Here is a 24,606-nt window from a genome sequence, read left to right as displayed (position 1 = left end):
AAATCAGAACTTCCATGTATAAAAATTTGTAAACTTTATGATGATTTCTAAAGACATCCAAGTCATCTCATGATTGCTCAATATGTACCCTACTATCAAGTCGAGAGGTGGTGATTGGGTATTCGAAACCCATGTTGGCCAAGGTTGATTTGAGGCATGCTTGCCTAAGTTGATCACAATAATTTAGTGGTGTTAGTTAATCAGGCATGCCCGTCTATTACTAAGTGGAGATTCTAAACACTGGTATACTAGGATGACTAGACTATAGTGACCCAAAGCCTAACCAAAAGTATGGAGGGCCTTTCTTATTAAAATATTATTAGGGGATTTATAAGGTCCAAGGTTGGGAGTTTAAGCATATGTCAATGCTTCTCCTCTTACTAGATGTAAAGGCTTGAACAAAACCTTCAGATATTTTCAATTAGCTTTAGTGTGTGTCATGGATCCTTACTTGCAAATACATTTAATTTACACAATTTACAGTCATAGAATGAATTGAAATGTTTTTTATTTCCTTTTTAGTTATTGTAGAAATCAAAATTTTTAGTTATTTTAGTTAGAATGTTAATTTAGTTATGACAAATGAAATAGCTTGTAATAGATGTTTACTTTGGATTTATAGTTAAGATGTATTACTTTCCTAACTGTTTTACGTCGTTCCACTTAATGGTTCAAGTTATAAATCATAGAATTAAGTGCTTATTTTTATTTTGTTTAAAATGATACATTGCAACTATTGTGGGAGGCATTATTAGGGATGACAAAGGTAACCTAGTGATGGCTAATTCTTGCAACCGTAATGAGAAAACCAACTATTTTGTTGAAGCTATGGGGTCATTTTGGGGGGTTGACATGCAATCGCAATCAGTATTCAAAATTTGGTTGTTGAGGGTGATTCATAACTTATTATTTAGTTGGTTAAGAGAGAGAAAAAAATTGGAAAGTTTACCCAATTATGAATGATACCCATATCCTCATTTTGAGATTTTTGGGAAGTGGCTATACACTAAAGTTTTCATGAAGGAAACTAGGTGGTAGACACACTGTCAAAAATTGGGCATGTGATGGTTGACAAGTGTAAATGGAATAATATTGACAGTCTACCATCTCATATACATGCCTAAGTGATAAAGGAAATAAATTAACTTTTATGGGGTCAATTATTAATTAGTATAAAGGTATCACCTTTTGGGAATCACTTTTATGAGTGCCTTTTTAAAAGATGGCAATAATAACTCCATAAATGTAGAAAGACCATGATTGGCCCTCTAGTTAGTGATCAATTTTGGATAATTTTTTTTGTAAAACAGGACACCATCTTTGGTAAGATTTGGTGCAATCATGTGTGATCATATCAGAAAAAGGAGGATGAGAGTTTTAAAGAATAATAGTATGAGCTTTGCTGGTAGGGGCATATATAGTAGGCATCGAAGGGACCATACTAGGACACATTATGATTTCTAGTGATCTATATCTATCACTTTTGATTATTATTTGGGCATTTTTTATTTGTGTGACTACCGTTTGAATTTGTTCCTTCTTAATTTTCTCTTTACCATATATATTTCCATTTTTAAGTCTACATTGTGGGAAATTTGGGGTAATATTGTTTTCCTCAAAAGATTTTATTGAGGATTCAAGAGAGAACAAAGATATGGGTGGGAATCATATGGACATTGAACTAGATACCATTGAGAAGTATAATGAACTTGGACTTATTTAAAGGAGGGTGGACTACTTTGTTATGTGTAGTGTATAGAAGGCTATGAAAAGTTTGTTTCCATACAATTTTTCAATACTTCAAACAATAGGTGGGCGATTGTTAATGGGATCTTTTTTTATATCAATGACGGTTTCATTGAAAATGTTGGCAGTCACTGCTTAGATGGCCATAAATAGTGAAAATAGACAAGGTTTTTAGATGAAGCCAATTCTAACTAGTTCTTACGCCTTGGTGAGAGTTAGAGCTGTAATTGAGGTGGGTTCAAGAGAATGGACCTGCCAAATCCCTATGAAGAGGTACGCTATGCCATCATACATTTATCATTTTAGAGGTTAGGTTCTAGATTTTCTACTACTATCACTTCCTCATTTTTAAGCATTTTAGGAACCACGATCTCATTTTGTCCCCCTATCTTAGTTTTCACTATACAAAAGATAATATCCTCAAGGTTAGGAAGAAGATGAAAGAGAGGAAACTTTCATGTTCAAATTGTTCAATTTACAAAAACCTCTTTTCCCTCCCTAGCCTATCAATGTCGAGGTTGTTCTCTACAATCCTTCTATTTCCTTCTCGACCCCTCAAAATTCTTTTGAGGTTGTCTACTATGGATACTAAAAGCCCTAAGAGCTCTCTACACCATATTTTTAAACAAATTAAAATGGAGAAGAATGTCTAGATTGTGGACTCTAATGTGGAAATAAAAGGGGGGAGATAGAGGTCCCTTAGGAATAAGAAGAAACTAGTGCAAATGTATCCCAAGGCCAAATATGAGCTCTATTCTAGTTCAAATTCCATTGGTAGTGGAAAAAAAAAGCCTCATAGAAAAGGTAGAAAAAGAAGGCTATTAGAAAAAAAATACATTGAGGATGATGAAGATGAAATTGCTAGTGAAGGGAAAGGGGAAGATATTAGCCCTACTATTAGTCATTTAAGCCCAATTTCATCTTGCGCTTATGATACCTTATAAAATGATATGCCTTTTAATCCAAAATGGGTGAGTGGAAAGGGAGATACCTTCACTTCCCCTCCCCATAATCATGAGAAAGATGAGTAGAGTTTGGAGAAGGACCCCCAAGTGACCCTTGAAGGTGAAAACTAGACATAGAAAGAGGTGTACCCCACCTTGGAGAAGAGCCTCAAGAAAATGGAGCAGAGGTAGGAGATTGTAGAACATAGATTTGATGATGTGGCAAAGTTTGTGGTTTGGGTTATGCATTTGACAACTTCAACTCTTCATTTGCTTCATGCTAAAAAAGGACTTATTGTTGCGACAGGGGTGGACACCAGTGTTTCTCTATATAGGTTCCTAGCTGATGATTGGTTGCAATTGCTATTGGACAAGCCAAAGGCAAAGGAGAAAAATAAGGAGAGGTAGTTCTCCTTTTTTATGAGGATTTTTTTATGTATTTTAATTCAACACATGGCCCACATGGGCTTTGTCATGGTGCTTTTCTGGACTTTTCATATTTATTGGCTCTATATACATTATGTTTATGGTTGTTAGTAGTTTATTGTTTACTATTAGACATTGGGATACTTTGATGTGTGGGTTTTTCAAATAATAAAGGGGGTAGATTAATATGTGTTGTATTTGACTTTTAGTTATTTTACAACATCTTTTTCTTGGGTTTTCCCCAATTTTTGTTTGTTTTTAATTTTAAAAACTAGGGAAACCCTAGCGAGGGTAAAATCCTTGTGGGGATAGTACCCACAAAATGATCCACCAACCAAAAGTACCTTACAAAAGGTTTTGACCCTACTAAGAGTTTATTCCATGCATATAGTGTATCTGTACTTGGTAGAGGACTTGACCTTGTTAGAGATCTCAACCTTGTTAGAAGTTTTATTACAAAACAAGCTGACAACTCTTATAACAATATAAAACTATGATAAGTAGTATAAGGATTTACAAAAATTGACTTTACTGATATCAACAATATTTGATTAGTCCTTTTGTCCTTGCATTTGATCATGCCCATATGCAACCTCTTCTCTACTTTGATTATTAGAACATAACTATTCTAGCATAAGTAAAGTTTTCATAACATATTCATATCATAGCACTATCATGTATATCTTTGCATATCAAAAGATTCTTTCTTTACACCATTTTCCTTAACTCTTTGTTCATTCGACCTGAATAGCTATATTACACATTACCTAAATATGGTATCACAATTTGCTAAGTTAGGGCAAACATCTGGGATGTTGTCCCTATATTCCTAAGTCCTTGAATTGACAATTCAATTCAACATCCTAGCTAAAATATCAATTCTATCTCATGTACTTTGCCTTTATGATAATAAACTATTTCTTGATTATTCAAGCATAACTCATGCCAACTATCATAGTAACATTAGTGACCATAAGTATGTCATATATACTTCCTATTCTTTCATATTCCACAATTATAGCCTTGTATCTGCTTCCACTAAAGCTCATGGACAAAAGCTATCCAACTATAACCTATTATCCTCTTTATACTTCGTCAACTTCTTCACTTTGACATATCAAAACTCTATCTCTATTTTTTGTGACCTTAACCACATATAGTGTTGCCATTAATGACAACATCCAACTACTTACCTTAGCCAACTTGCCAACATAATGAACTCAATTTATGGAACACACTTATAAATTTAAAATTTTGTTTGTTGAAGAAAATTGTTATCTTTGAGCTAGAGCTAAAAGATTTTATTGCGTTAACCTCATGCATGGAATAACTAAAACAATGACCAAGCATATTATTTTAAAAGAGAAGAAAGACTCATGTTAGTTTGCCATAAAGTCATAGCCTAGAAAATGACAAGAAAGAAAGACAAAAGAACTAGCGGATAGACAATCTATATAAATGTAAACTATCACATTCAAGATTGGAAAATAGCATGCATAAATTTTGTGTGGTAAACTATTCAAGTTCATCATGAAGTCTAAATTGATAATAAAACTAACACTATTCCTTACGATTTATGTTGACCCCATCCATTTTCCTTTAATTTGAATAATTTCAAACATATGTTCATTCTCATTACTTGTAACTTTTAAACATATTCATTTTAATTTCACTAAAGCTATATTGAAATTTATCCTTTTCCTCTTATGTTATCATTAAAATTAAATATCAAACTTCATGCATAAGATCATCATATAGTCAGATTAACTTTTACTTAACCATATGCATATACAAATAATTATAAAAATGCATCAAGGTGCTTTTTCAAATTAAATTAAAACTATATTAAAAAATACATTTTTTAGTTTACCAATACTTAAGTTAAACATTTATAAATAGAAGTAATATCAAATTTAAATATTGAAAAGGATTGGAAACCCAAGTCCAACATTGAAAAAGATTGAAAACTACAAATCCAATATTTAAAAGACTTTGGAAAGTTAAGCATGACATTGAAAAGAAATGAAAAATAGTATATTGCTAATCATATTGCAACATGAATGTCCTGCTTAGCTAAGAATCAGAAATTTGAAACCCAACATTTTATATGATAGTAAAGCACTTGTTTTTATGTCTGGCTAATTATATTGCATAAAATATTGTTGATTGTTAAACAATGTAAAGACACACAACACACGAATTAAACATTGAAAGGGACAGGGAGATGCAAATTAAACATTGTAAGAGCGTAGAAAACACTGATATGTATATATTCTAAAGAAATATAGGAAATGGTTTCAAATAATTATATCAATTATTAGAAGCAGTCAATGTAAGACATTATTGAAATGTGTGAAAGTATGCTTGTCCATTTCATGGATGCCTTTCTTCATAGGTTCCAAAAACTCACTGTTGCGATTGTTTTTTTCAAGGATCAAATCTTGTATTAATCAATTTGTGAGTAGAAAGTAAGCAAAATATCAAGCACGAAGATTCTAGGAGTACAGGTTGGCATGTTTAAGTTGAATTCAAAAAAGTTGGTGTATTGCATCACAGACAAAGAACATGGGAAACATGCATGCAACTTACAATTTAACTGCCCTCTTACGCATTATGTCAGATCAATCTTTGAAAAACATGTAAAGTGTTTAATGTGGATGTAGAATTCTTTGGTGTGTTGTATGACATTGACAAAGACTTCACATGCAGAGAGAGGAAAAGGGAAACCTGAAAATGAAGTCATATACTTTAGGAATCTTTCATTTTAGGGACCCATGTACCGGGCTCATTAACTTGTGCAAGTACATGGGTGAAATTTTATATTCAAAGTTACCTTCCCAGATGTAATTGGGTAAGATGTAAAGGAGGCTAAGTTACTTTTTTACTGGAGACCAATATGAGCAACCTAGTAAACTAGCGTATTTGCAGACAACCCATAGAGAATAAAGGTGATAAAAAAGTGTTTTGTTTGTCTCTTTCAAACATTAAAAAGATGGTCACATATATAAGAGTGAAAGAAGTTGTACAAGCCTGCTTTCCTTTTTTCATGGTGAGGCTGGTAATCAGTACCATAAATATTGATGGAGAAGACTTGACAAGATGACTCCTAGATCTATGGCATGGCAAGATCAGAGCTCCAATAGATGCATTCTGATTATGGGAGAAAGTAAGAGGAGGTTAACTGTAGATCAGGTCAGAATTCTTGAGATGAATTTTGATGAAGAGGAAGGCAAGCTTGAACAAGAGAAGAAAATGCACTTAGCAAGAGTATTGGGACTAGAGCCAAGGCAAATTGCTGTGTGGTTTCAGAACAGGAGAGTGAGGTCTAAGAACAAGCAGCTCGAGAGAAATTTTCTTGTCCTAAAGCAAGACTATGAAATTCTCAAAACAGACTATGATAATCTTATTCATGAGAACAAGAAGCTTAAGACAGAGGTAAATTCAAGCTCTTTTATTAACCATGACTCACATTGATTTGTGTGTGGATTATATGTGAAGGAATCAAATGTGTCTCATTCTCTAATAATGGGGTTTTTTCTTTTAGTGTAACTTTTTTGTTGAATGAAAGGAACCCCACCCAATAGTAAAGTATAGTGGAAGCACAACCCAGGTTATTTAGATAGCTGGGTATTCGAAATGTGTTTTTCTAGTTCAACATTCAGTAAAGAGCACCATTTTCGTTTATTTATATATATTGTAGAGGTCAAGGAATCAGAGTTTGGCAATGGTGGTATCCTCGGAATAAGTTCTTTGTAGGATGACATTGCTGCACCCAAAATTAAACAGTACTCAAATAAAAACTCAAAATGATGTAAAAAGAAAACCATGGACATCTATCTATCATTTTTCCCCCATTTTCCAATAAATTATCTTCTAAAAATCTGAATAAAAAATGTTTTTGGATGAAAATACAGCTATTAATTGTATGATAAGGAAATTTAATTGTTGTGAGGATGCATTTGCTTTCTCAAAAAGCATTTGTCACTGACAGTCTCTTCTCTTTTTAAGTCCTAAACACATTTCTCCAAATACAATGGAAACCATCGAACTGCTATAATAATAGCAAAACTTAAGCAGCTTTAGGAAAACATCACGATATATTAAGAAGGGAAAATAGGGTTTCAGGCATTTTGCATCATCAGAAACCATCAAAATGTTACCAAAATAGCAAGACCTCTCTCAACTAGCTTCTGAAAAAGTGAAAGCATGAAGTAGATGAAAAGATCAGATAGAAGAACTTAAACCATGATATGTAAACATTTGGAATGTGTTCTCTATCAGATTGCACCAACACTCGATTTTCAGTGAAACAAATTTATAAGATGTAATTTGTTATCTCAAATGTTGTTCCTAAGTATTCTTTTGAAGCAATCTCATTTATCATCTCTCATCAGATGCACTTGGAATGCACTAGTAATAGAGTAACTTATAAATGTACCTTGTTTCCCTCAAGGAGTGACAATGATCGAAAGAAAGTTAACATCATTGCAGTAGCTTCACTTTGCCTCTATATATCGCCATCAGATTGAGAAAATTCAATATAATTACAATAGTTTGACTAGAATTTTAGAAGAGCGAGATCGGATGATGGAATAAGGAAGTTTTCTTATGACTTTTACCATATACCACTGGGATCCGTTTTAAAATTCTGAATTTGGGCCCGAGACTTAATGTGAATTATTAATTTATTATCTGTATTTTATTTTGTGTGGCATTAATATAGCATTAATAGTATATCATTATGGAGCTTTTTAATAGAGATATGCGTATTTGAAATCATCTATTATTTCAACGAGATGATGGAATTTGAAGGGTATTCAAAACATGGGATTTTGATTTCAATCTAGAATTAGTGTTAGTTTTTTTGGTGTGGTGTTATAGTTAGAAGCTCGTGTCTTAGTTTGTCTGATGTGCTGACAGGTTTCAGCCTCAGTTTTGATAATTGGAATTTGGAACGATTAAGAAGCTCTTTAATGTGTAAGACCACTTGTGATTAGAAACAGATTTTTCTAAATTGTTCATACTACTTTCATTTTTTTTTCTATCCTTGGATTTTCCTTCCTTTCTATTCCATACATAGATTCCCGGTTATTCTCTTCCAGAAATATGTGCAGCAGTACTTTAAAGTCCCAATTGATCCTTTTTAATGGGCTTTTGGGAAGATTAAACTAACTCGAGTTAATACAACTTATGGTAGGTTTGTTGTCTTAATTCTAATTATCCAGGTTCAAAGCCTAACCTATAGTATGGGAGCCAGCACTAGCATTACGAACATTAAGGCTGATTCAACTTCAACAACTGTTGTGAAAGAGGAGATTGAAAACCCCAATAAAGCGAAAGAGGTTGTGCTTCAGGACGATAATCAGAGCCATGACTGCAGTCAATTTTATATGGAGAGTACTACTAGTGATGATAGTCTTTGGGGAGCTGATTATTGGAAATCCCAAGACATTTGGAAGGACTGAAGTCCCAGATGTCAGTATGGCAGCTATGGTACAGAAATAAAAGTAAAATAATGTAATCAGGAATATTAATTTGTATATAGACAAATGGACTTACCAAGCATTCTATATTACTTAGTATGAACTATCATCTAATCAAGGAACCTCTCTTACAAACATTTGATTTGTGGGAATCCATATGATGGATGATGCTATAGATAAATAGAGTTTTTTAAGTATCCATCTTCATTAGTATGTTATTTGTGAGAGTAGCTCGACAGTCCTTGTCATGATTAATTTGAAGAATGCAGTAATGAAATATTAAGTCATTATGATGGCTTCTCATAGTTGAGTTTTGATTTTCAATTTAAAAAGAAAAACAGTTCTAAGTAATGCTTTTCATTGTAATTATCTGATCTGACTGATTTGTTTTAGGAATCTTATAATTATTTATTTTAATTTATTATTAAATAAATGACAAATCTGCATTTTATTTGAATGTAATGTGTGGTATATTTTTATTTGAATTTTTTTATCTTTTTATGATTTATTTTATGTTTTCTAAGAATTTGTCTAAGCCAACAATGAGAATGTCAAGATTTAGAAGCTCAATTGATAACACAAATGAGAAAGACAAAAATGATATGGTCAAATGCTTAAGTAAATAATGATCAAGAGTTGATATTCCACGAAATACAAAGGAGATATGTCTGAATATATAGTCAATGCATGATAACTAGGACCATGAGTGGCGGATCACGCTTAATTGTACAATAAAGTATGTGCAACAATGAGAAGATGATACTCTAATAAGAAAAATAGGTAAATCACCTAAATAAAGAGGTATGAGACAACAACTAATTTCACCTCAAATACATTTCTCCAACACCATGTACTAAAATAAAGTACAACTCCTATGTTTCTACAAGACAACTAATATAAAAATTTATTATCCTAATAAAACTTAACTGTAATTAGTAATACTTAATTACACCAACATCTCCACTTAAGTGTAACATAGGGGTACACACTTAAGCTCACAAAGCTAGATGACAATACATGATGGGTAGAACAAGGTGACAAGCAAGGAATCAATGGTAATTCATCCATGTAATAATTGAGATAAAACTCCAAAGACAAAGATGCCTCCTCAAAATAGAAAGCAGAAAGAGAAGAAAAGAAGCCCCTTGCTCAAGTAGAATGTACACGCATGATAACTACTCCTAGATCAGTTTATAAACTACACCAAGAAACATGAATGGCATGCTTCTCTTTAGGAATAATTAATGTCATAGGTGTATTAATGAATCCTCCCCAATCTCTAGTAAGTATCTATAAAATGTATGACATCTCGAGAAATTGAATAGGAACTTCCATCACATAAGTATGATCAATTTGAACCATAAAATATGACATCTCAAGTAAATTTTGAAATCCATAATAACCAATCTTTGAAGAATTAAATGTCTTCTCTAAGGTGAAAAAGACCACATCAAAACCTTGTATCAAATAATCTAAAATCATATCCAACTTGAAAGAAGGATCAAGTGGAGAATGATGAGTGTTAGAGTGTTCTCTCAAAAAACTTGAAGAACAATCATTGTCTCCAAGGAGAAGATTAATTTCATCAATGATGTCTCCTAAATATTTAATATAACATTCTACAAATAAACCTAGAATGTTTGTCAAGAAGTAATCCCAAGGAACTATAGCTGGAAGGAAAGATATATCTTGTTTCACTAAATTACAATAAATATTCTATTGTATTGAATCATAACAAATATTTTGCTACACTAAATCATGAAAACTCATTTAGTTGTATGAATGCAAGAATCATGATGAACAACAATATATTTGATCTCAACTATAGAAGTAGGTGCTTCAAGTGGAGGGTTTGGATTGTCAAGGTTTTCAAATTATTTAAATTTTTTAATCTCCCATGAGTACTCTCATCATAGGGAATATTATTTGCATCATCAAGTGAGATGAGACAATATGCAACAGGGTCTTTTGGGAATGGAGGAAAATGTGGATCTCCAATGTGTTCTCAAATAATGATCCAAAATGTGTCTGGGTAGGTAATACAATCAAGAATAGACCTAACTTAAAAAATAAAGGACCCATGTGTAAGTAGTCAATCCCATGATTTTAAAATTCCTTTTCTTCAAAGGAAACATTTTTTTAAAAACAATTGGTTTGGGAATAGGTCCATAAGTATTATAAAATATTTTAATCCATGTATGATATGTGATTGTGCCCTTTTCCCATGATTCATAATTATCCCTAGCAAAAAGCATAACTATAGGGTGAATGGTATAGTCATTGGTTTTACGTCTGATATACTTCTTATATGAAATAAAATGAGATTAACATTCATTTAATATAAACTTCTTCATCTATGATCCAATTCAATAAAGTTGACATCATTTAATACACTTTTAATTAGTTGAATGCAGAATAAGCTATTAGAATTCTGATTACCTCCAATCTTGTAACTAGTGAAAAAATCTCACCATAATCTAGACCCTATTCTTGAGCATATCTCTTTCATACAAATGTTTCCTTGTTCCTAATTAAAGTGCTTTCTTCATTCATCTTGTTTCTGATGATCAACTTGATAGCTATCACACTCTTTCTTTGAGGTTTTGGCACAAGGGTCTACGTTTCAATATTTTCTATTTGATCCATCTCTTCTTCCATAGCCTCAACCTAGTCACCACGTTTTAAGATTTCCTTGGTAGTCTTGGGCTCAGATTTCTATGTCAAACATGTACTTTCTCTTATTATTCTTCTAGTTAACACACCTAGATTTATATCACCAATTATCTAATTTCAAGAATGATTCTTTTTACATACATTGAAATAACTATCTTATTTTTTGCAATTTCTTCTTTTATTGGTTGCAGTAAATCTTCCTTATTGTTCAATTCTATCAGTTTGGGTTCTTCTTGTTCAATAAAATCTATTGCCCGATTACCTTATGTTTCTTCTTAGTTTATCCTTTTCTAATCTCTCAAGTCCATCAATCTTAACATTCATACTCTTAACCACTTTGTTAGTTCTTTTGTTAAATCATCAATAAGATCTACTTTTAATTGAGTACCTTAAAAATATTACCTCATTGCTTGTGGATTCAAACTTTCTGAAAAATCATCTCTTTTGATATTGCACTTACTACCAAAGATCATGAAAAACTTGACGCTGGGAGAGTGACCATTGCATATCTCATAAGGTGTCTTGTTTATTTTCTCCTTTACCTACACCTAGTTCAAAGTGTCTATAGTAATACTTATTTGAATTATTTCTCCTCTTGAATAGGTTTTTGATATATCTTACTAAATCAACATGGTCCTTATAGTATCTACTACTATTCTATTTCTTATTTTTCCAACACAATTTTGTTGAGAGGTACTTAAAGAAAACATTTTCCTCTTGATTCCATTATCTTCACAATTACTTTATAAACACATCAGAGCTAAAATCAAATCCTCCTTATAATCTTATACACTTTATCATTTTTCTTGTTTCATTCTCCACCATTTCTCTAAAGTTTTTGATTTTTTTGAAAGCCTTAAATGTTTCCTTGAGAATGGTTACCCACATTACTCTTGACTAATCTTCAATAAATAAGATGAAGTATCTATCTTAATTAAAACATATCTATCTCATAGGACTATATAAATTGATATGCACTAATCAAGTACATTCTCTAATGAAAACAATTTTTTCTTGAAGATGAACTAGAAAATGTGCTAAGTTGACATTCCTTACAAATTGACTTATTTAGTTTCACTAGTTGTGGTAATCCTTTTACTACATTTATTTTCTTACTTTCACCAAGATATCAAATTCACATGGTAGAATATATTATTCTATAACCATCTATCTTATGCCGTATCCACCAAACAACTATTAATAGTATTTTTCAATTGAAATAAGTTACCATTGGCTTGTCCTACAATAACTATCTCATAACTAGATTTTCCAATGATTATTCCTCAACCTCCTTTGAAATATAGTTTTCATTATTTTTTATTGAACTATCTCACACTTAACATATTGTGAGTTAGATCTTTAACATGTTATAGACCATTGTTGGATCCTTTATAATTAAAGGAGATAGTTCCTTTACCTTTTACTAATCATGGTGAGCTATTGACAAATCTTAAAATACAACCATCAAATTTATTGAGCTTAAAGAACTTACTCTATTCAATGGTTATTTGATAAGATAACCCATTGTCTATAATCTAGTCATCACTTAGTTTGATCTTTGACTTAATTTCCTTCTCTTCATTTTTATCTTTTGTAAGGTGATCATATTTGATCGCAACAAAGTTAGTCTCTTTTCCCTAATTCTAATCAAAGTATTCATTGATTTCCCCATTATCCACAACTACACAAAATTTCTTTTTGAATTTTCCTTTATACTTCTAGTGTGTGTGTTTTCCTTCTCAAGTTCTTCATTTGCATACCTAGGAGCAACATGTCTAATATTTTGGTAAGAGAAATATATTATAAGTATTTTTCCTTTATACTTACCATTTCCTCTAAGAATCCTTCTTACTACCTAAGCTTCAAGTTCTACTTGTTTTCTTTCTTCCCCCAATAGTACATCAATATCCCTATAAAGAATTGATATCATATCATATTTGAAAATAATCTATTTATCTTTTCTCGAAGGATTACCTACTATAGATTCCTTGAAGGTTGTTTAGAAATTTGGAATAGTAATGTCAAAATTTTTAAAGATAATAATGTTAGAATGATTTAGAATAACTAGGGGGGGGGAGGGCTGAATCAGTTATCCTTAGGTCTAGATGTACCAATTAGACTTATAGCCACTTTCAACAATTTAGATTTGTTCATTAGTCCACTCGTTCTCTATAGAAACTTATCATTAACATAAACTTGTAGTTCACTATCCCAATCATGAACTACTTGTAGAATGTAAAACATTAAATAGTAGAACATATCAAATATAATTTGCACAAGCGTGACACTAGGATTTGACATTGTAATATGCTACCGATATTTCACACTTCTTAAGTGAACTCTATTATTAGTCGACCTTGTTAAAGGTTGCAATACACACTGTTAGGTGTAACCCTATTAAAGGATTTACTCACCCTATTAGGATCACTTGACATTGTTAGAGACTTAAGAACATCACATTAGAATATCACCTTGATTAAAGTATTTACAAATGACTATTAGGTCAGCCTCAATTAAAGGATTTTAACTGATATAATGGCTGGATAGAAACATTAGGTCAATCTGATAAATACAACTCACTTTGCAAATATAGATCACAATGTAGCTTATTTAATGATCTAATGAGTGGCCTCCATTAATATCTTCATCATTGATTTTCTCGGAAACCCTTCAAGAAATCACACTTCACCTCTACTTAGCTCTTCAAGTCTTCTTCTTAAGTTCACTAATCAACATAATCAACAACTTCTCCAATTGTCTAGGTTATCCTTATGCCTTTTTAAATAGGTAGATTTGATCCATTTCTACTTAAACATAGGCCATTTATCTTAGGGTTAGATAAAATTCATTGAATCCTTCCATAATTTTATTCCTCCTTCTCCTTTGAGATGCTTCTCTAAGCTTCTCTTTAATCCATTCCTAGGAATACTCAAACATGGTTTATCATGAATTAAATGTTCTAGCCCATCAATACTTATCCTTTACATGATTTGAAGAATCCAAAAATTCAACTATGTCGGCTAAGATTCTCAATTCCTTCACAAACTAGCAAATGTTAACACTTGGTAGATACTATGTTCATCAGCCTCAGTCATCACTACATAACTTGGTCAATACTAACTATCTTTCTCAACTTATATTGTCTTCACTTGGTGTGACTTTTCTTATACTGGGTCTTTATTGATGCTCAATCGATACTATATTTTAATGACTTATGGTCAACACTAGCAAAACTTGGCTTCAAATATAAGTTCCTTAATCTTCTGCTATGTTTCTTCATTAAGCCTAAGCATTTTTTCATTCATTGATCATCTTTACTAGGCTTTAGCTTAACTATTTTTTCCACTTAGTGTAATGGTTAAAAAACACACTATCTTTTCAATGTGCCAACTAATAAAGTGCCCATTGTAGTCCAACATCACTAAAACTTCCCACTTGGTCTTCTTCTTATATCTTCTTTTCAAATCCTCTTCATCAATGAAATGATACAAAAGTCTACTTAGGTAGCAATTGTCTCACCAGTAAGGTTTGATATTAACGAAAACATAACAAATGTTTTACTTGTAGCTTCCAATAAGCTCCCTCTTCAGCATTGATGGAAACACCTCTAACTACCATGTAATCAAAAACACTTGGCTTGGTTCAATTAGTCTCCCTTTGTGTTTAGTAATAAATCTTCATTAATATCCTTAGCTTCATTCTTATTCTCATCTCAGTGTCTAACAATCTACCTAATCTCATCTTTTAGTTTCATTATAATTCTCATCTAGTAGCTCTAATATGCAACACCTCTAGACATAGTTATAATAGTTCCCTCTATTATATCAGAACATGATCCTTCTCTTTACATACACACTCCCTCTTTAATAGGTATCTTTTGAATTGCTTGACTTCTCTCTCATGCTATATGGTAACTATACAAACTTATCTCTCTTTCTCATTATTGATGGTAACTAGTAACTACTTCACTTATCTCCCTTTACTTATGCTTCCCATGATAATTGCATAGACTCTCCCTCTTTGAAAAAAATGCTAAAGACACCTTAATATATCTCATACATCTTTAACATGTCGATATCTTTATATCAATTTTTTGACCTAGATTTTCATCTTGCTGAAGATTGTAATTCTATCAACTTGGTAGCTCAAACTCCTCCCAATATTTTCACAAGCTTTAAAGGAAGGTCCTAAAGTGTGACCTTCTACATCAATTTATAAGATAATCTCATCAGAACATTTGATGCAAAGCTCCATGTCAGCTTAAGTAGCTTTAATTAAGGGAATAACTCTCAATTTATCTCTTATATTAATGCAAGAGCATCCTAGGTGCAAGAGCATCCTAGGTGCAAGAGAAATCTTGCATCACCCAAAAATATTTTGATTTTAGTCTTTTCTATTTTAATAAGGACTAGTAGATAGGGTGGTTACTATTTATGAGAGCTTGCTATTTTTAGTATTTTTTTCGTACAAGCTTGGAATGTTCTCATTTTCTACATGAAGGTTAATTTTAGAGTTATAAGCCTACCATAAAAATCTCATTGCTGTAGCTTAAGTATCAAAGAAGTTATTGTAGATTTTTGGTGGAAATATTTGCAAAAAAATCTTGAGTGTCACCGTTAGAGGCTTTAGAGTGCCAGGATGAGGTTTGGAAAATTGACAGAAGGGCACTTGCAAAATTTTGAGCCTATAGATCAAGAGTTGGCATTTTTGAAAAGTGGTTATAATAGCCAATTAGAGTAAGGGTTTGAGAGATATGTCCTTTCAACATTGGGCTACCCAAAATTCCTAAAATAAATTTCAAAAATGTATTTGGCTGACTCTATATGTATTGTTAGAGTTTCTTAGCCCTAGGTATTAAGTTTGAGCATCTAGAAGCTTCTTAGGCAACATAAAATTGCCTATTTAAGAAAGGCTCAAATATTGTCTAGGATAGCTTTGGGTGATAGTTTGTAGCTTGTCTTGTAGATCATTGTAATGAAGGTGCCCATGTGGGTTAGCATATTGTACTTGTGAATTCTATAATTCTACATTTGTAGTACAAATAAGAAGTCCATATTTTGTACTAGCATTTGTTGTTGTTACTTCATTTTCTATTATGCTTTATGGTATTAAGGGGGGCACCCTTCATCAAGTGACATTAGAGCTAAAGTTCTTGGGTGTGTGGATAGATCGTCGACTGTGAGGCAATTCACTCCAGGACCGTGGTTTGGGCTGAGCATGTAGATAGATCATCGATTGTGGGGTAGTTTACACTAGGGTTTTAGCAAAAGTACAAAAAATTCCACCACAAAGAGAGTGTGGTGGAATAGTCAAAGGTGTTACACTTGAGGATTTTAGAACCCTCTAGAGGTCAATGCAAGTGATGCAAGAATAGATTCATAGAGGAATGAATCTTATCATAGGAGATGATGAAAGAGAAGAAGAAGGAAATGTGGACCCAGAGGTAGTAGAGGAAGTTCTTAACCTAGAGGAGGCGAAGCTTTTTAGGGACATTTCTAGTATTGGAAAAAGACCTAAGTTTGATGTTCCCACATTTTCGAGAAATCTTAACCTAGAGGAATTGATGAACTAGATCAATGAATTGGAAGAGTACTTTGATTATGACCATATTGAAGATTCAAATAGGGTAAAATTTGTGAAGGCCAAATTGAAGGGTCATGCAAAGATCTGGTGGCAGGAGATACAATTGGATTGAAATAAAAGAAGAAATGACAAAATCACTAAATGAGATCAGATGGTAGCTAAAGTGAAGCAATAGTTCATTCCCGTGGATTATGATCTTAATCTATTGAAGAAAATGCAAGGGTTGAAGAAAGTAGAAAAATATATTCAAGAGTATACTGAAGAGTTCTACCAAGTTCTCATTAGAACTAACCATGTAGAAGTAGGAGAAAATCACCCATTATCTTAATGGGTTATGACCAAGCATTTAGGATGAGATGAGTCTTGTTTGAGTGAATAGTATTGAGGAGGCATACCAATTTTCCTTAAGAGTTGAGGAGAAGTTGAGTAAGAAGTTTGATAAAAAAAATAGTGGAAGAGGTTGCGGTGGAAGATCTAGTAGACGATCTTATGGTGGCCATAATGATGTTTAGTAAAACAAGGATGAGGCTGGAAGTAGAAGGCAGAACTAGAGGTGAAACAATTCCAATCATTTCCATGATCAAAACAATAGAGATCAGAGAGGTAGAGGCAGAGGAAAAGGGTTTGGAAGAGGAGGCTTCTTTGGAAAATGTTTTCACTACAAAGAAGAAGGACATAGAGCATTTGAATGTTCCTAGTACCAAGGAAGGATAGATCAAAGAACAAAAGGCTAGGCCAAAGTTACACATGTTGATGTAGATACTAGATCCTCACATTCTGAAGATGTTGAAAGTGGAGAGGTCCTAATTAATAGGAGAATCCTATTGAGTGGTGAGAATGAACCTGATCAAAGAAGGAGCTTATTTTGCACAAAGTATAGATGTGAAAATAATTTTTTTCATGTGATCATTGACATTGGAAGTAATGACAATCTAGTGTCAAAAAAAAATGGTCACAAGGTTGAAGCTAAAGAGATAGAAACACTTGCGTCCATATCGTATTGCTCAGGTGCAAAATGACCACAAGGTCATGGTCAATGAGCAGTGCTTAGTGAGGTTCAATATTGGAAGCTACCAAGATGAGGTACTATGTGGTATCATGCATATGGACAAGTGTCATATGTTGTTGGGCAGGCTATGACAGTTTGACAAGCATGTTGTACACAATGGGTGAACAAAAACCTACACTTTGACCAAGGATGGAGTGAAGCACAAGTTGAAGCCATTGAAGGAGAAAGAAAAAAGGTATGCAGTGTTGATAGAATAAGTTTTGTTGATGGAAAAGAGTTTCTCAGAGGTATGAAGTGTGAGCATATGTGTTTTGATATAATTCCAAAAGATAGTAAAGAAGGAGTAGAGGAGGTACCTACAGAAGTTGCAGATATGTTGGGAGTGTTTTTTGGTATTTTATAAGGTAATGTACCAAATGGATTGCCCCCAATGAGGAAGATTAGTCACTAGATAGATTTGATTCTAGGAGCCAATTTTCTAAGTAAGACAGCACATAGAATGACACCAATAGAAAGTGAAGAGTTGAACCGACAAGTTCATGAGTTTTTGTAGAAGAGGTTGATTTGAGAGAGTCTATGTCAATGTGTAGTACTACTCTATTAGCACCAAAGAAGAATGGAGGATGGAGGATGTGCACGGATTCTTGAGCTATCAACAAGATCACAATCAAGTACATATTTCCATTTCTAAGGATGAATGATATTATCAACTATTTGAGCAGAGCTGAGTATTTCACAAAGATAGATATAAACAATGGGTACCATCGGATTCATATTAGAGAAGGTAATGAGTGGAAGAATACTTTCAAGACAAGGGAAGGACTGTACAAGTAGTTAGTCATGCCTTTTGGAGTAACCAATGCACCAATCACTTTCATGCGGCTCATGAATGAGGTATTGAAGGAGTTTATGGGTAGATTTTCCATTTGTTACCTAGATGATATCTTGATCTTTAGTAATACATTGGAGGAGCATTTGATCCATATTCACAAGGTGTTTGATAAGTTGAGGGAAGAAAAATTGTTGATAAACCTAAAGCAGTGCAATTTTGTAAAGGAGTTGGTATACTTGGGATTTGTAATCTCAACAAAAGGTCTAAAAATTGACCTAGAGGAAGTGAAGGCTATCCTTGAGTGGCCTACTCCAAGGAGTGTGATAGAGGTAAGAGCTTTTGATGGGCTAGCTAGTTTTAATAGAAAGTTCATAAGAGGTTTGAGCAGTATTTGTAGACCCTTGATTGAAACAATGAGGGGGTAAAAAATAGTTTAAGTGGACTATATGAGAAAATAAGAGTTTTAATCTATTGAAATAAAAAGTTACTGAGCAACCTATTTTAGCACTTCCTAATTTTAGCAAGGTATTTCAAGTAGACTGTGATGCTAGTGGTACTGCAATAGGAGTTGCTTTGAGCCAAGAAGGTAGACCTGTTGCTTATTTCAGTGAGAAATTGAATGATGCAAAAAGATATTATTTTGTTTATGATTAGGAATTTTATGCTATAGTTCAAGCATTGAAGAAGCGGAGACCAATTTGTTTTGTATACTAATCATCAACCTTTGCAATATTTGAGTAGTCAAGGAAAATTAAACCAAAGGCATTTGAAGTGGGTTGAATTTTTGCAAATTTATACATTTGTTTTGAAACACGAAAGTGAGAAGTCTAATAGAGTTGTAGATGCTCTTCATAGAAGACAACTTTTGTTGACAAAAATGCAGATGGAGATGGTTGGGTTCAAGGAACTCAATACTTTGTATCCAGATGATCCTAATTTTGGTGAAGCATGGAAGGCTTGTATAGAACCTATTACAATTGACAGGACAAAGTGGTAGGATTTTATGATCTAGGATAGGATGTTGTTCAAAGGAAGCTAGTTGTGCATTCCTTGAAGTTCAATGAGGGAGAATCTCATCAAGGAGAAGCATAGTGGAGTATTGGCTAGACATTTTGGTAGAGATAAGACCATTGTTTTGATTGCTAATGGTTAAAAGTAGCAACAGTTGTTGCAAGATGTGAAGAAGTTTGTATAGAGTTGCAGAGTATGTTAGATGGTAAAAGGAGTGAAGCAAAATATAGGCTTGTATCAGCCATTACATGTACTGGAGAAACCATGGGAGGATGTTAGAATAGATTTTATTCTTGGATTATTGAGGACACAATGTGGGCATAATTTGATTTTTGTGGTGGTTGACAAGTTTTCAAAGATGGCACATTTTATTCCTTGCAAGAATACTACTAACATTGTTTATGTGGTAGAATTGTTTTTCAGGGAAGTGGTGAGACTACATGGTTTACCAAAGAGTATAGTTTCAGATCGAGATACCAAATTTGTTGGGTATTTAAAGCATACATTATGGAAGAAGTTGAAGATAGATTCAAAGTTCAGTTCATCACATCATCCATAGACTGATGGATAAAAGAAGTTGTGAATCACAATTTGGGAAACTTGCTAAGATGCTTGGTTGGAGATAAGCCAAAAGGATGGGATATGATTTTACCATAGGAAGAATTTTCATATAATAATTCTATCAACAAGAATACTGGTATATCACCATTCCAGATTGTATATGGGAATAATCCTAGAAATTCTTCTGAATTATGATAGTTGGATAAAGGAAGGATAAGTAGTGCCAAAGCAGAAAAAATTGCTAAACATTTGAAGAACATACATGAGGAGGTGAGGAAGCACATCATAAAAATAAATACATAGTACAAGACTAAGGCAAATGTGAAAAGGAGGTATAAGAAATTTCATATTGGAGATGAAGTCATGGTTCATTTGAGAAAAGAGCATTTTCTAGTGGATACATATAATAAGTTGAAGGTAAAGAAGTTTGGATGGTGCAAGATAGTGAAAAGGAATGATTTCTAGAAATGCTTATGAAGTGGAGTTGCCTGCTTAGTTGAATATTTCACCAGTATTTAATATTTTAGATTTGATAGAGTATTATGAAGGAGGTGATGAAGATGAAGTTGCAGAAGCGTAGTGGAGTATTCCAGTACCTAGTTCAGCTACAAATGTGATTAAGGAGATATTGGACAATCATGTTGGGAAAAGTACAAGGAACAATACTTATGAGGAATAGCTAGTCAAATGGGAAGGGAGGCTAGTAGAGGATTCATCATGGCTAGCAAGGGAGGAGGTTAATTGTCTTGGTTTTCCTCTGAACAACTGAGACATGATGAGATCATTTCTCAAATTACCCCGGGTGTCTGATACAAGAGCATCCTAGGTGTAAGAGCAATCTTGCATCACCCAAAAATGTTGTATTTTTAGTATTTTCTATTTTAATAAGGACTAGTAGACAAGGTGGTTACTATTTATGGGAGCTAGATATTTTTAGTAAGTTTTTCATATGAGCTTGGAATGTTCTCTTTTTCTACATGAAGGTTCATTTTAGAATTATAAGTCTACCATAAAAATATCATTGCTCCAAATTAAGTATCAGAGAAGTTATTGTAGATTTTTGGTGGAAATATTTGTACAAAAATCTTCAAGCTCACCATTGGAAGCCTTAGAGTGCCTAGATGTGGTCTAAAAACTCAACAAAAGGGTGGTTATGTGGTTTTGTGTTTGTAGATCAAGAGCTAGCATTTCTGAAAAATGGTTATAATAGCCAATTGAAGCAATAGCTTGAGAGTTATGGTCTTTCAAAGTTAGGCTACTTGAAATTCCTAAAATAAATGTCAAAAATGTATTTGGTCGACTCTATATGTAATGTTAGGGTTTGTCAACCCTAGGTATTAAGTTCGAGCATCTAGAACCTTCTCGAGTGGCATAAAAATGCCTACTTAAGAAAGACTCAAACATTGTCTAGGACATCTCTAAGTGATAGTTCATAGCTTTTCTTGCAGATTATTGTTGTGAAGGCACCCATGCGGGTTAGCATATTGTACTTGTTAATTCTATAATTCTGCATTTGTGGTGCAAATAAGAAGTCCATATTTTGTTGTCACATTTGTTGTGGTTTATTTTCTTTTTTGTTATGGTTTATGGTATTAAGGGGAGCACCCTTCATCATGTAATTTTATGAGCATCCTTAGGTAAATCTTTTGTGAATATATTAGCTATTTGTTGCTTTGTATTCACATACTCCAATCTTACTTCTTTGTCTTGTACCAACTCTCTCAAGTAATGATACTTAATAGCAATGTGCTTGGTCGTAGTGTGCATCACATGATTCTTAGATATATTTATATCATTCATATTATCACGGAATATAATAATAGGTTCAGTGATCTCTTCCTTCATTCCTTTCAACAATTGCTTGATCCATACTATGTTTGAACAATTAACTATTGTTGCTACATATTCAACTTTTGCTATGGATTGAGAAATGTAGTTATGCTTCTTTCTTGTCCATGAAACTAGTCTCTTTCCTAGAAATAAATCCCTAAATCTTTATGTCATCAACACTTTCAGCCCAATCTGCATTAGTATACACTCTTAGCTCAAACTTGTCATTTTTCTTGTAATATAGTCCATAGTCCTCTGTTCCTTTCAAATATTTTAGTATTCTTTTCACTGGAATCACATGATTCTCCTTAGGATTTGCAAAAATCTAATAACAACCCCAATTGCTAGTGCAAGATTTTCTCTACTGTAAATGAAAAATTGCAACTTTCCAATCATTAATCTATATAAGGTTTGATTCACATCAGTAGAATCATCATTCTTTGAAAGTTTAGGTCCAATAGCCATAGGTGTGCTAACTGGTCTTGAGTCTTCCATTCCAAAGGTCTTCAATATCTCCTTGATATACCTGGATTGTATAATGTATATACCCTTCTTCATTTGATATACTTGAAAACCAACAAAGAATTTAATCTCGCTAAACGTAGACATCTCAAACTCTTTCTTCATTTCATTTGCAAATATTGACACAATGAATCTTGTCCTCTAAATATGATATCATCAACAAATATCTTAGATAACAATATCCTCTTTTTAGAATCATTCTTCAAGTATAGATTAGCAATATCATTTGTCCTTACAAAACCAATCTTTATGAAATATGTGTAAACCCTTCATACCATGCTCTAGGGGCTCATTTTAATCCATGCAAAACTTTGTGTAGCTTAAATACCATATATCTCTTAGTCAAGGATCAAAAAATCCTTTAGGTTGTTCAATGTAGACTTTTTCTTCTAGAATTCCATTGCGAAATGTAGATTTGACACCCATTTGATACACTTTGAATCCTTTGTAAGAATCATATGCAAGTAGAGTTCTCACTCCTAAACTTACACCTAAGGAAAATGTCTCCCCATAGTCAATACCTACTTCTTGTGCATATCTCTTACAAACTAGTCTTTCTTTGTTCCTTGTGACTTCACCTTTCACATTCATCTTGTTTATGAATATCCACTTTGTACCAATAAAATCTTTGCATTTTGGTATTGGTACCATTTTCCAAGTCTTGTTCTTCTCTTTGTGCTCAATATCTTCATTCTCAAGTGCATCCTTGACTGATCTAGGCTCAAATTCACATAATAAGTATGTATCACTCCAGAGTCTTTTTCTTTTTAAAACTCCTAAATCTTTATCTCCAATTACTTGATATGGTGCATGACTTCTTCTCATGTATTTTTATAAAACATGTTCTTTCCTTCTTACTACTTGTACTGGTTCATTAGGTTTATCTTCTACAATTGCTTTAGGTAGCACTTTGTGTCTATCATCTTCTTCTTCTGGTTGTTTAGCAATTGCTTGCTGATGATTGACATGCTCTTCCCTATATTCGAAACCAATTTCTTAATGCTCTACACATTCCTTCTGTAGCTTGACATTCACTAGCTACTATTGCTTGGCAACTTTCTTCTCAGATTTGGGTAGAGTACTACACTCTCCTTCATCAAATTATATAAAATTTATGTAGTCTTCAGGTTCCTTCTTACATTAAACTTCATTCTTTTCTAGATATTTGTCAACTCTAACATTTTCACTTTCCACAATTTTGTTAGTGTTAGAATTCAAACATTTATATGCTTTTCTCTTACTGGAATATCATACAAGAACATACCTTCATCACTTTTTGCATCAAATTTTCGATGTCTATTTTCTTGCAATATATAAAATTTTCTTCTAAATACTTTGAAAAGTTTTGCATTAGGTACATATCCATATCATAACTCAAAAGGTGTGATATTTGTACATTTCTTGACTTGTACTCTATTCAAGGTATAAAGAAAAATACTTATGAATTCTCTCTAATACTTTGGTGCAACATGCTTTTCCATCATTGTTGTCCCAACACCAACACAGTCCATGATTAATATGTTCCTCCTTTTAGGTATACCATTTTTTGGATGGTTCTTAGGTGCAAACATCTATCTCTTGATTCCTCTATCATTGTACAATGTGTTGAATTCCTCATAAATGAATTCATCTCCTCTATCAAATCTTAGACACTTCAAGGTTTTACTTGTTTCCTTTTCAACTATGCCCAAATACCACTTAAACATTTGAAATACATCATATTTCTCTTTAAGAAATATCATAGTCATCATTCTAGAGTAATCATTAAAATAGAATAAAATATTTGTTACCATAGTAGCTTTGCACTACAATAGGTCTACAAAAGTCAATATGAGCCAACTTGAAAATGTCATTAGAGGTATCTTGGTCTTGCTTTTGAAACTAGAACCTTTTATCTTTCCCAATTGACATTGTTTACACATATTATCAGGTTTCTTCAATCTTCACAATCCTCTAACTCTTTCTTACTAATGCTTACCAATTTAT

The 24,606-nt window shown here is 32.9% G+C and overlaps 1 protein-coding gene across 2 annotated transcripts; it reads left to right on the top strand.

The window, feature by feature from the left end:
* Positions 1-6,120: 6,120 nt before the first annotated feature.
* On the top strand, positions 6,121-8,902 carry LOC149539522 (homeobox-leucine zipper protein HAT7-like). 2 transcript variants are annotated; one of them, XM_089800775.1, is made up of 3 exons: positions 6,121-6,551; positions 8,037-8,093; positions 8,342-8,902. In XM_089800775.1, exons 1-2 carry the CDS (start codon positions 6,216-6,218, stop codon positions 8,076-8,078), a joined length of 378 nt encoding a protein of 125 aa, XP_089656901.1. In that variant the 5' UTR covers positions 6,121-6,215; the 3' UTR covers positions 8,079-8,093; positions 8,342-8,902. The 2 variants fall into 2 exon arrangements, with proteins under 2 accessions (XP_089656901.1, XP_089656900.1); XM_089800774.1 differs by lacking the exon at positions 8,037-8,093 and having other exon boundaries at positions 6,132-6,551.
* Positions 8,903-24,606: the final 15,704 nt, after the last annotated feature.

The sequence above is a fragment of the Cupressus sempervirens genome, chromosome 9 (assembly GCF_028749045.1).
Source record: "Cupressus sempervirens isolate cs-2001-9-10 chromosome 9, ASM2874904v1, whole genome shotgun sequence".
Classification (NCBI taxonomy): domain Eukaryota; kingdom Viridiplantae; phylum Streptophyta; class Pinopsida; order Cupressales; family Cupressaceae; genus Cupressus; species Cupressus sempervirens.
Note: the sequence above shows the minus strand (reverse complement) of the source record. Positions and strands in the feature narration are given on the sequence as shown.

Bases quoted from the DNA above. Each gene is read 5' to 3' on its own strand.
- LOC149539522 (XM_089800774.1), top strand. From the start codon at position 6,216: ATGACTCCTAGATCTATGGCATGGCAAGATCAGAGCTCCAATAGATGC. The intron at 6,552-8,341 runs GTAAATTCAAGC...CTAATTATCCAG, and splicing joins ACAAGAAGCTTAAGACAGAG to GTTCAAAGCCTAACCTATAG.